The sequence below is a fragment of the Mesitornis unicolor genome, unplaced genomic scaffold (assembly GCF_000695765.1).
Source record: "Mesitornis unicolor isolate BGI_N332 unplaced genomic scaffold, ASM69576v1 scaffold42878, whole genome shotgun sequence".
NCBI classification, from domain to species: domain Eukaryota; kingdom Metazoa; phylum Chordata; class Aves; order Mesitornithiformes; family Mesitornithidae; genus Mesitornis; species Mesitornis unicolor.
Genome location: NW_010203295.1, coordinates 17,153 through 28,764, shown reverse-complemented (window position 1 = coordinate 28,764; position 11,612 = coordinate 17,153). Strand labels below are relative to the sequence as shown.

The following is an 11,612-nucleotide window of genomic DNA, read 5'->3' as shown; positions in this document are numbered from 1 at the left end:
TGGGGATGGAAATACCTTAGGCTGATGCTGCCCACAGAAACAGTGCATCCTTAAACACGACCCTCAGGGCCCTTCTGATTTCTGCTTTGTCGGTGATTCTTCTGAGACAAGTCCCAAGGCAAGTTGTTGGTTTTTATCCAAACCTTATCTACATCTAAAGGGATGCACAACCTGACCACTTCCTCCCTTAGTGTGATATAAAGGAGCCAGAGGCAGCAGGGATGTTTCACAGTCTGGTAGGTGGGAGGAAGCAATAGGGATCCAGTACAGCCTTAAAATGGATATTGTCTGCCAGAGAGGCAGGCAGAAGTGTGAGGAGAGAGCCACAGGTGTACACATGCAGGTCATTCCCTCCAGCACAGACAACAGCCACTCCCAAAATGTGAGCGAGGACCTTGGAGTTCTAATTGTCAGTCCCCAGACATAGAAAAGTCAGCAGGTCACAAGTTTTATGTCACTGGCCTACATTTTTCCTAGTTTATATTCTTACATTGTGAAAACATATTTATATTTTTTCTTCAGTTAATCATTGCATTTTGCTCTTCAGAGTTTACAACGCTTCGGAGTCTCAAGACACAGTATTTGCAGATGTGGCCCCTTTGCTAACATCTCTCCTGGATGGGTAAGTTAAAAGGTGGAAGTAAGAAAGGTAAAGGGCAATAATCTACTGAAGTCCATCAATTAAAAAAAAGTCTTAGTAGTTGCGATTCTGTCAAATTTTGTGGCTTTGCAGTTGCGTTTTCCTGTTCTCTTTCTACTCAAGACCAAGTGAATGTTTTCCCATGTAAACAGTGAAAACACTGTTTACAAAATTTAGCAGAGCAGGCAAATTTGGAAAAAAAAAAGTTGTTTTTTTTCTCTAGTCTCTTTCTGGCAAACATAAGCATTGCTTCTAACAGAAGATACTATCTTTTTTGTGATTTGGCAGCTTATGTTTTATAACTTTTTCAGTTGTAGACACAGTATGATACATCTATTTCCAGCAGTATGTTCATATATGAAATGTATGATAAATAAATAAATAAACATATACACACACATATATGTATGTCACTCTCTGATCATCTGTTCAGTTTTTGTGTATAGCACAGTCCATAGGAGGTGGTGTGGTTGATTCCTTGTTGAACCAGAACTGAGCAGCCTCAGCCATAGCTCTAACAGTCCTTCAGGCACTGGGCTTAAAACACAATTCTGGTTTGAATACAAGACTGACCAGTAAGAACCACTCACAAATAAGTGTAATTACTTCTAGCCACTAAGTTCATGAAGTGTGATTCTTCATTTATGTTAGAACCAACTTAAGCTACTCTTGCCAAGAAGCCTTGAAGTTCATATTGTTATAATCCTTGAGGCTTGAACTGAGATTTATGGAGAACTTCCCTTCCACCCCTTTCTTACCTATAATTCTACTAAATTATAGGTGGTTTCTGTAGAGCTGTGGTGGATCTTTCCCTCTCTGCAGAGGGAAAGCCGATCCCTTTCCATCCACAGTGGCATAGTTGAACAGTGGCAATCCTTGTTCCCAGCAGTCTGCAAACTGAAGTCTCTAAGTTTCCTTTTCTTAAAAAAAGCCTCCAACAGGTATATCAGGATATTGTGAATATTAGGAAATCTCAGCCATCCCTTTATACATGCCACAGAGGGGTCCACAAGGGCTGCCTGGGTTGAGAGAAGTCCTATACGGCCCACATGGCATTATTCTAATTTACCAAGGATGAGTAACCAGTTTCTGTAGCTGAGAAACCTAGGGTCCACTAGGCTGGAGGAGTGTGAAGAAGTCCTCCTTATAACCACTTTTTTCTCTCTCTGCTTTCCCTTTTGCAGTGAACCTGTTTACTTTGGCTTAGTATGTTGCCTCTGTGTCTTTAGACATCTCTGATCTGTACCTTGGTCTGCTGTACTTCACACTTTCTCATTTCTGCATTGAGAGAATCCTGTCCTAAAAGCTAAGATTTTTTTAATTCGGTTAGGAAATGTTCTGTTATGAGAAACAAAAGAATTACCTTGTTCTGCCAGAAGTGCCATTTAAACAGAAGCAGATTTTCAGGGAAGGCGAGGTTGTGCGTACGAGCCATGTTTCTCAGCAGCCCTTCCCATTGTAAATGGAAAACAGACATACTTAGTCTGAACCTTCAACCTTTTTGCTGCTCCTGGTTGTTTCAGTCTGAGCTTCAAAGTGATCTGTAACAACTTTTAGCTTCAGTAGAAAGGAGTGTTCTGCTCCTTTATTTTTTCTTTATTTTTCTTTCTTAATGAATTGTTTCATTTTCAGTATAAATATACAGGAAGAAAAGATTGTTCCATATGCAAAACAGGCAAACTACAGTAGGCTTCAAAGTTCACCGTTATCCATACAGGGCCAGCAAGGGAGTAAGATAACGTTTCTTTTCTTTACAGCACTGAAGAGTCAAACTTGTTCGTTTATTGTAAAGAAGAATACATTTCTCCTCCTTTGATTTCCTTTAACAGTGTTCACTCCTAGTGATAACTTTGCTATACTGAATACCCATTTCTCTCTTTTCAGGAGAGAAACACTGAAACTATTGGTATTCTAGCTTGGCAATAGAACTTTTCTAAATAAAAATATAACTAATGAAGCAGTGTGGAGAAGGAGAAATGTCAGGGCACATAAGTAAATCATAGTCTGAAATTCTCAGATGGCTGTACCTGAAACCCTTACATTGGAACCAGAACGCCAATGAAGGTGAAGATAAACTAGTCTGCTGCTGCTGCTTGTCTTGTTGAATTACCCAACAATTCATTCTCTCATGTGTCTACTTAGTTATAATACTGTTTTGGATAGTTGGCTTACTGAAATACTGTTTTGGCTTTGGCAGAAGTTATCACTGATTGATACCTGCTTTGCATCTCTATCTTCAATGTTACAAGCACCTGTCTACTTAGCTTCTGATCATATCTGTATCTTGTCAGAACTATTTTGTCCATGATGCTTACCTTCTGAAGAGTAGCAATTAAGGAAAACTCGAATAGCTCAACTATATGAAAGTTTGATAGACTCTAAACAGATTTCCATTCTATTTTTCTTAAGGAAAACTACTACTTGTAAACTTCTGGCTCCCTTTTTGGTTCCAAAGATCTCTCTGATTTTGAAGCAGGGCTACAAGTCTCAATAAGTGATGGGCTGGTGACGCAATGTGTGCTAGGGGTGGAATCATGAAAATTGCTTGTTGTTAACCTAGCTGAAAACTACCAAAAATTAGTAGGAGTTTTTCCACTGACATAATGCATGTAGAGGTACGTTAGCAGTGAATACTTACAGAAATCCCTTGTTTCAGATTTACAGCCCTAATTTTTAGTACATTTGATTTTGCTGTAGTGCTCTTTATTTTCAGTTATGGTTATCTCATCTCCTTTACATCACCAAATCTGTGACTAGACTTCTGTTTTATACTCTGCATCCTGAAATGTAGAAGGACCTTACTGTAGGCTCACTGACTGCAACTTTGACTTTGCATTCCCAGAAGGGGTATCTGGGTATTTGACATGTTGCTTATCAGCCCATGTTTCTTTCTAACAAGAGAAGGCTTTCTAAATAATCCTCCAAAAATTGTTTCTAGGCATGTTTAGTATGCAGAAAAATCTCTGCAAATATTTTTCTTTGCAGTGGCCATGTAAGTATTTTATGACTTGTAACCATAAATTTAAAACAATTAGTTGAGGGGTATTCATTGAAATTTGCCAGCATGTGCTTGAAACAACATTTTTGATATGAGGAAAAGCATCAGATAACCAAAAGCAGCTGCTCAGGTCTGCCCAGAGAGGAGGTGGCTTAGGCAGTGAAATTTTCCTCCCTGGCAGACCAGAAGCAAACCCATTCTTTTAACTCTCTAGTAGGGCAGAAATTGCAGTGTACTGCAAAGCACTCCTTGTGTATGGAGTTTCTGCTAATGCTGTGTCTCTGAACAAACAAGGTGTAGTCCAGGGAAGGAGCAGTCCTGTCAGCATAACCACGTCTTCCAGAAGTTTTTGCTGGCACAGTTCTGTGGTCAACACCAAGGTGCTGACGGGGGCTGCAGAGCAGACACAGCCAAGCAGGGTCTAACCTTCAGCTACATGGTGGGGTATTTGTCCTCAATACAAAGTCGTTCTGTGGCTGGATACAATTGTATCCACCCACTTGTTTTCCTTAAGATGTTGACTTTGATCCAACTGTGTTAGAAACGCGTTTTCTGGATAGGGTTCATACATCTGTATTAAAAACAGTGTGACCAGCTGGTCCAAGGAGGTGATTATCCCCCTGTACTTGGCACTGGTGAGACCGCACCTCGAGTACTGTGTTCAGTTCTGGGCCCCTCACTAGAAGAAGGATGTTGAGATTCTGGAGCGTGTTCAGAGAAGAGCCACAAGGATGGTGAGGGGTCTGGAGAACAAGCCTTATGAGGAGCAGCTGAGGGAACTGGGGTTGTTTAGCCTGGAGAAGAAGAGAAGGCTGAGGGGAGACCTCATCACCACCTACAACTACCTAAAGGGAGGTTGTAGAGAGGTGGGTGCTGGTCTTTTCTCCCAGGTGATGGAGGATAGAACAAGGGGTAACGGCACCAAGCTGTGCCAAGGGAGGTTCAGGTTAGAGATAAGGAGGAAGTTCTTTACTGAGAGGGCCGTCAGAGGTTGGAACAGGCTGCCCAGGGAGGTGGTGGAGTCACCATCCCTGGATTTATTTAAGGAGCGGGTAGATGAGGTACTTAAGGATATGGCTTAGGGGGTAGGCAGGAACGGTTGGACGTGATGATCTCAGAGGTCTTTTCCAACCGAGCGATTCTGTGTGATTCTGTGTGTGATCTAAATTCAGATCCCAGCAGCAGAGACATCCACAACAGAGCTCACAGCTGTGGACTTAAAAATAATTATTTTCAGTGCAGAGAAACAGGCGTTTTCAGAGTTCTGTTCATGAGATGTATTTCACGTGTCTACTGCAGATGATGATGAATTGCACTTCATAGGTGCCTTTACCTCTGCAGTGACATTGAACTTTTTCACCTTCTACAAGTCCGTATCAGAGCAGTTCCTACCACCTTTATTCCAGAGCAGTCTTCATGTGCATGCTTATACTGAACTAATGCATTTGGTTTAAAATTTGTACCTCTTATTGTGACGGCTGTCTTATCTTTTCCAGTGCCTGAGGGCTATGATTTATGAGCCTGCCTGAAAAGACTGGGAAAGCTGAAGAGTTTACTGTTCCCAGCTGTTAAGATATTAGCGCTGTGGTTTGCAGCACAGCACTGTAAGACAAATCAACCCCAGCCACGGTTTACTTTAAAATGCTGTACTGTAAACTGCAGTGGTTCAGGAGCTGATTAACAAGCAGCTTGGTAGTGCATGAACTGGAAGTTAGGCAGACAGGAGGTCTGACCTTATCAGTCATTCCAGACTAAGTATTCCTCTTCCCTGTCCTTCAACTCTGCTTAAAAAGTAAAAATCTATTTAGCCGATGTTATGAGCAATACTTTAATTTCTGTTCATTTTTGAGATCTCCAGAAAGAAATCTGTGGCAATGTATTTCTTTTTTGTTTCAGTTTGTGTTCCCAAATTGTTTGGGGTTTTACTTGCCACCTAACAAACACATTTGGTAATGGTAAAATAAATGAAGGCCCTTTTAACTTTCAGGTACAATGTGTGTATCATGGCTTATGGGCAGACTGGAAGTGGGAAGACATACACAATGTTGGGACCACAGTTAGAGGGGAACTTTGCCTTCTCCATAGAAGATGAATCAGAACTTGGAATTATTCCTCGAGCTGCCCAAGAAGTGTTCAGGTAACAACTAAGCAAAGGCTCATGCCAGTGGCAGTCACCTTAAACTTTACATATAGGATGAAATAATGTTTGTGATGTATTTATCATTACAGATTTCAGCTTCACAATGATAAATATTTATAGCTTCTCTGACTGCCATTCAATATGTGAGTTTTGATACAGATTTCTAGTCTCTTGCTTAGATTAATTTTCTAAGAAAATAAGATTATTCAGTATTGATGTGTGTTATCAGTCCACCTGTGTTTCAGACTCCTAATTAACTTTTGAATATGTTTCAACCATAATTAAGTTCCTACCAGTTTTGTAAAAATTGACAATTGGGATAGATTAAGAGGATCCAGATTAGAACTCAGTCCCAAAGAAGAATGACAGTAGAATTTTTAACCATGATCTGTTCTCACTTTGAGAATCCTTAGATTTTTCAGTTGAACCTAATGCATCAGTTGAACTGATACGCTGCTATGTTATAATAGAAGAGCCGTTAGAGGTTTTTCCAGCTAAGCCCACTTCTTTTGGAGAAGGGTATAAGCTAAATTAAAAAAGATCCAATTTTGTACCAGAATAACTGTGTCTAGCTGAATAGACAAACCCTTAGTGCTGTGGACCTCTTACAGGTCTAGCTGGACAGTTTACCATCTCTGCCTGTTTGTTGCTTGCACTCTGCTGGAGTTTATCATGCCTTGAGCTCTGAATCCAGTAGTGTCCTGCAGAGTAATGGTATAAAAAATCTTAAGGAGGGAGATTAGTGGAGAAAAACAATTTAAGCTGGCACAACTATTTAGAAAATGAAGTTTTATTTGTTGCTTCACATATAATTTAACTGTATATTCTGATTCTTCAGATTAATATTAGCCACAGTGGATATTTAATAAGCACTTTTACCAGATCGTAATTAGATTACAATGAAAGAACAGATCTTTATTTACAGATTGTTCACTTGGGGTTTTACTTTTCATTCTTTTGGTGTTTTTCTTTCTCTCTCTCTTTTTTTTCTTTTTTTTCTTTTTTCTTTCTCCAGGCTTATTTCAGAGAAGCCACCAGGAAGTTGCTGGGTTGAGGTTTCTGTTGTAGAAGTGTATAATAATGAAATTTTTGATCTTCTGGCCAAAGACAGTTGTGGAAAAGTATTTGGCATCAAACGTGACGTTGTCACAACCAGAGTAAGAGTGATGTCCCATTGCTTGTGTATGAGTAAGTACATGGTTTGATCCTTAGCATCCGATCATGACCTGGTATCAATGCAATGCATAGCTGTCACAAAACTGCACTACAGGCACCAGTTATCACTTCTAAACAATGAATCCTTATCATATGCAAAAGAAAAAATTGGATGGTTCTCACAGTTTCTGTTGGACTGCAGCTGGTCGTAAATGTCAAAATACTTTCCAGAATAACAGTACAATCAGTTTTTGCTGTACTGCAGTGTTAAGCGCCGTCCACTCAGAATGCCTGGAGACAGCTGTGTATTTCATTGTTGCTGGATCTAGGACATCTTGCCAGCTGTTGAAAAAGAAGGGGTAACCCAGTCACAAAGCACTGTCCCTTTAGTCTTACTAAATTATAAAATTTACAGATAATAATAGAAATGTATGTATTTAATGTAGATTTTTAAGCAGCTATAGAGTGTTAGTTTTCTGTACATGTGTTGGAGTTAAATAAAAAAAGATACTTTCAAAAGAAAGATATTTTAAGTGATCTTTTAATATAAATACCCATCTTACACTGCTTAGTATTCTGTTTTCATAACTGGAGGCATTAAAGTGGGAATTGATACACTGGTATTTGAACCTGTAGTTCTTGAAAATCCATGTTCTTCAAACTAAAAGCTAAGTAGCTAAGCTTCTACTCATTCAGTTTTAAGATGCCTACCTTCCCAGCATTGCTATGTGGTAAGTTTGATTCTTATTTACACATCTTGACAGTGTAGGGAGATCTAAGGTAGTTAATGCTACAGCTATACTTGTTTTGATGCCGCCTTGTACTTCCTAAGCCTTACGAAGGCTTGTTCCCTTACATGGTAATGATTCTTGGTGTCACATATGTGTAGTATACAAAGCAATTGTGTATTACTTTGTTATATACAAAACACTCACCTTGCTAATTACATGGTAAAAATCACATGTTTATAACATTTAATGCATTAGCAAGAGTGGAGCTGTTTCACATGCTTCTTTTTAGTAACAGGTGTGGTGTTTATGCCAGTATTAAAGCAACATTAACAAAACCAAATTATGATAAGGAGTAGTAGTGGCACCAGAGAGGTGATGCAGCCCAGTGAAATTAAGCTACTGGTCATCTCCCTGCGAGCACCCAGCATGTGAACAGATCCCAGAAGTGAACATTTCTGCTTGTGCACTACAGAGAGGTCTAACAACTTTTAAAAAATATTGTGTTCTTTGAGCAAATAATGTTTGTAAAAAGAAACATTTTGCCCTGTTGAAATGTTTAGCACAGTATTATAGCATTTTACATTTCTGGGGGAAACATGTTTTTCTTCACTTCTCTATAACAATACTTGTCATGGTCTAATCTCAACCTTTCCAAGAGGAATTAGAAGTCAGACATGAAAAGCATTTCCACCCTCCACCCCCTCCCCCATTAAAATAAAACGCACCCTCAGTGTAAATAATTGAAGGCAGTATTTTTGTCTTGTGGGACTTAGTCATATAATCAGAGCAGTAGCTGTTTGTTTATGTGGGTTTATGCTATTGCCAGAAAGCCCTGATAAAAATACAAGAATGTACTGGAGGATTGCGCAAACATACTTTTATTCTACCTAGTTGAACACATTTATTGACTTGTCTTTTCTAGCCATTGAACAACTCATACAAAACTTGGACCCCAGAGAAATGGTAAAGTGGCTTTCTTCACCATGGGGGCTATAGAACTCTCTTTATTATTTCTACGAAATAATAATCCCTGCGATATCCTAGGAAGGATTTAACATTTGTATCTAGGGTATGCCTGCTTTTCAGTCTTGAGCTTAAATATGATTTCCAGAGAAATTCTGCATCCTTGATTGCGCTCTGCATGCTCCATAAGAACATGGAATGTATTAACATGGACTGGAGCTTGAAGTGATGGATCCTTTTGTCCTCTCTGTATTATGTGAACCAGTGGGTTTCTCTTATTCTCTGTTCTTGGATTTCCCCAACTGTGACTCTACTCCAACTTTTAGGATCTGGTTAAGGCTCTGCTGTCAAGGGAAAGAAAATGTTCTTCAGAATAGGTTGGGAGTGGACCCTAACCTGTGTGTGCTGAATCATTCTTGAAGGAGCTGATCTTTTTCCTTTGACTAGAGAGGAAAGAAATCATATGAAAATGGGTGCATATAGTGTGGGTATGGTGGGAGTTGAATTTTTCCTGCTTCATCAGAACCTCCAAGTAATTTTTAATGATGGTATTTCAGTAAACAACATGCTGCCGTCGTTTCATTCCTGAAAAATTCCTGCTCCCCTTCCCAGTGGAGCTTTGAATAGTTAATGCACGAACCATCTTTTTTTCCTGGGCTTTAGGGAAAGGAGAGGTGAGGTGTATCTGGACTTGTGCCACAGAGGCAGGAACTAGAAGCTGCAGTAAGGTTTCATTTGTCCTTCTAGTTCATAAAATGGCTGCTCTGTTTATTTTTGTAAATTCTAATTTATGGTAAAGAAACCTGGCGCCTTGAACTAAGCACCTCTTAAAAACCACTTATCTCAATCAATTGATAAATATTCAGTTCTAATGCAAATACAAATAAGAGCGTGGACTTGTATCTCAATTACAATGCAAGCAGCAAAAGAATTCCAATTCATAAACAGGTTATATTAATAATTACACATAAAGGTTAATAGGAAAAAGCAAACCCAAACAAAGTAAGGGAACCATTAAATGTGGCCACCCAGCTGCCCAAAATCTAAAGTAAACAGCTGGTGCTTTGAATAAAAACACATCCTCATTTGTGATAATATTTCGTCTAGAACATATTGGCCTGCAGGGTCTCGTTGGCTTCTCCATATATCCATTAAAGTACAGTAGTCTCTTTCCTGCTAACATGTACATCTTACTGCATCACAGAAACCTCAGTCTCCTTCTTCTTTTATGGCTTGGTTGACTTTGGAGAACACTCAGCATCAAATTTTTAACCTAACCACAACAGGGCTTCTCTTTGCAGAATCTGGTCCTGGAATGTGCAGTACATACAGCACGATAAAGTCGTAGAGATTGCACTAAGAAATTATTACTGTCAGTCCTCTGAGAAGCCACTGTGCCACGCTTGCAGCACTGGGCTGAGAGTGCTGTTTACCTCCAAAGCCAACTGCAGCTTCCCAGGAGGTGACCAGCACTGACAGCATACCCCGAGGCCCATCTTCTGCAAAGTCTAGTTTAGAGGACAGCAGCTGGTAGCACTGAGCCCTTGCAGCAGCTTGCAGGAGCTAATTGCCTGTTGCTGCTCCCCAGCAAAGACTGCTTTCCTCTCAGGCCACCCAGTCCTGGCTGAGCAGCTATCGGAGAATGTATTTCAAAACTCAGGAAGGCAAGATTTGCCTCGTGGACTTGAGGCAATGGTTAGACCACCCCACTGAGAGGCTCTGCCTTCTCTAACAACAGGAACTAGAGCCACTGCTTCCCTGTGCCAGGTCAAACAGCCAGGGAGACGTTGCCAGTGGATGCACAGTGGTGGCAGAGGAGGCCAGCATGTGCGGCTCAGGGTTGATAGGTGAAGTCTATAGTGAGCATTTTAGCTCACTGCAGCCCTGGTTACACAGGGAACTGCTTTTAGGTGGCGGCTACTTTTAAGTGTCTATAAGCACAGTGTGGCTGTGTGTGTTTCTGTTCTTCAGAGGCCCTTGCTTTATTTTCAGAGGAAATTGTTTTAGTTGGATATAGCCCTTTTGTCACTAAACTCTAAAAGTATGGGTCGTCTTAGCATAAAATCAGTTTGTCCCCAGTATGACTTTCACTGAAATCGGCCAAATCTAAGTTATGAAGACCTTGCCTTTTATTGCATGCTTGCCTTTGCTGACTGCAGCGTTGCAGTCTGCAGCCTGTCAGGATTGTTATTAATGGTTCTGCTGTTACAAGGCATTCAGTAACCAGGCTGTGATATGCAGTCATAATAATTTATATCTCCATCTGGAAGCTAATGTTTCGGTGATGTAACTTGAGTGATTACTGAAGAAGGCAATGGAGTGAGAGGAAAGGGTAGGCAATCTTACCTCATTTGTTTTAAACACTGCAAACCTGGAGGGAATCATAGTGGGGTTTTTTTCTTCACCTAATCCGTTTATTTCACTTTCTGTGTTAGGTTTTTGCCCTTTGATTGATCATATTTGCAGTATTTCCTTTAACTGGACAAGAAAATACGTAGTATGAGATAAAATGGTCTACAGAAACTTATGCCTGTCGATTCTGACACTGTGCTGGAGTCTCTGCCTATGGAACAGTGGAATTGAACTTTTTCTTCCCAGGGATTCTGGATTTAACTCCCAATGTGAAGTATGATTTCCAAAAGCCCAGATAAATTTATTTATTTATTTTCCTCCTCTAGTTCTGTACCTCCCAAAGAACAGGAGCTACCTTAACATAAACTGGACAACTCCACTTATGTAAGACCAGAGATTCCAGGAATGTCTAAATCTGTGTCTTTTCTTCTAAAGTGTGGAAGTGTAAACATTTCAGTCATTTCAAGAGCTGACCAACAGTTCCCTTAGACCTGCAAGGCTGGCAGACCACTTCTTCAGCGCTCTCAGTACTATATCACTTGTCTTGAATTTTCATCTTGTACTACATCCCACCTGAAGAAGTCTCTATACAGCTGTCTGTGCAGCTTGAAACTGAGATTAGTATAAGGAGTT

General features: G+C 40.1%; 1 protein-coding gene across 1 annotated transcript in view; it reads left to right on the top strand.

Annotated features, from left to right (window-relative positions):
- Positions 1-11,612, top strand: part of KIF25 (kinesin family member 25) — a 23,913-nt gene that overhangs the window by 5,199 nt on the left and 7,102 nt on the right. Inside the window, 4 exon segments of the mRNA XM_010190657.1 lie at positions 548-622; positions 5,626-5,775; positions 6,794-6,933; positions 6,936-6,966. Of these exon segments, the coding sequence (XP_010188959.1) occupies positions 548-622; positions 5,626-5,775; positions 6,794-6,933; positions 6,936-6,966 (396 nt within the window).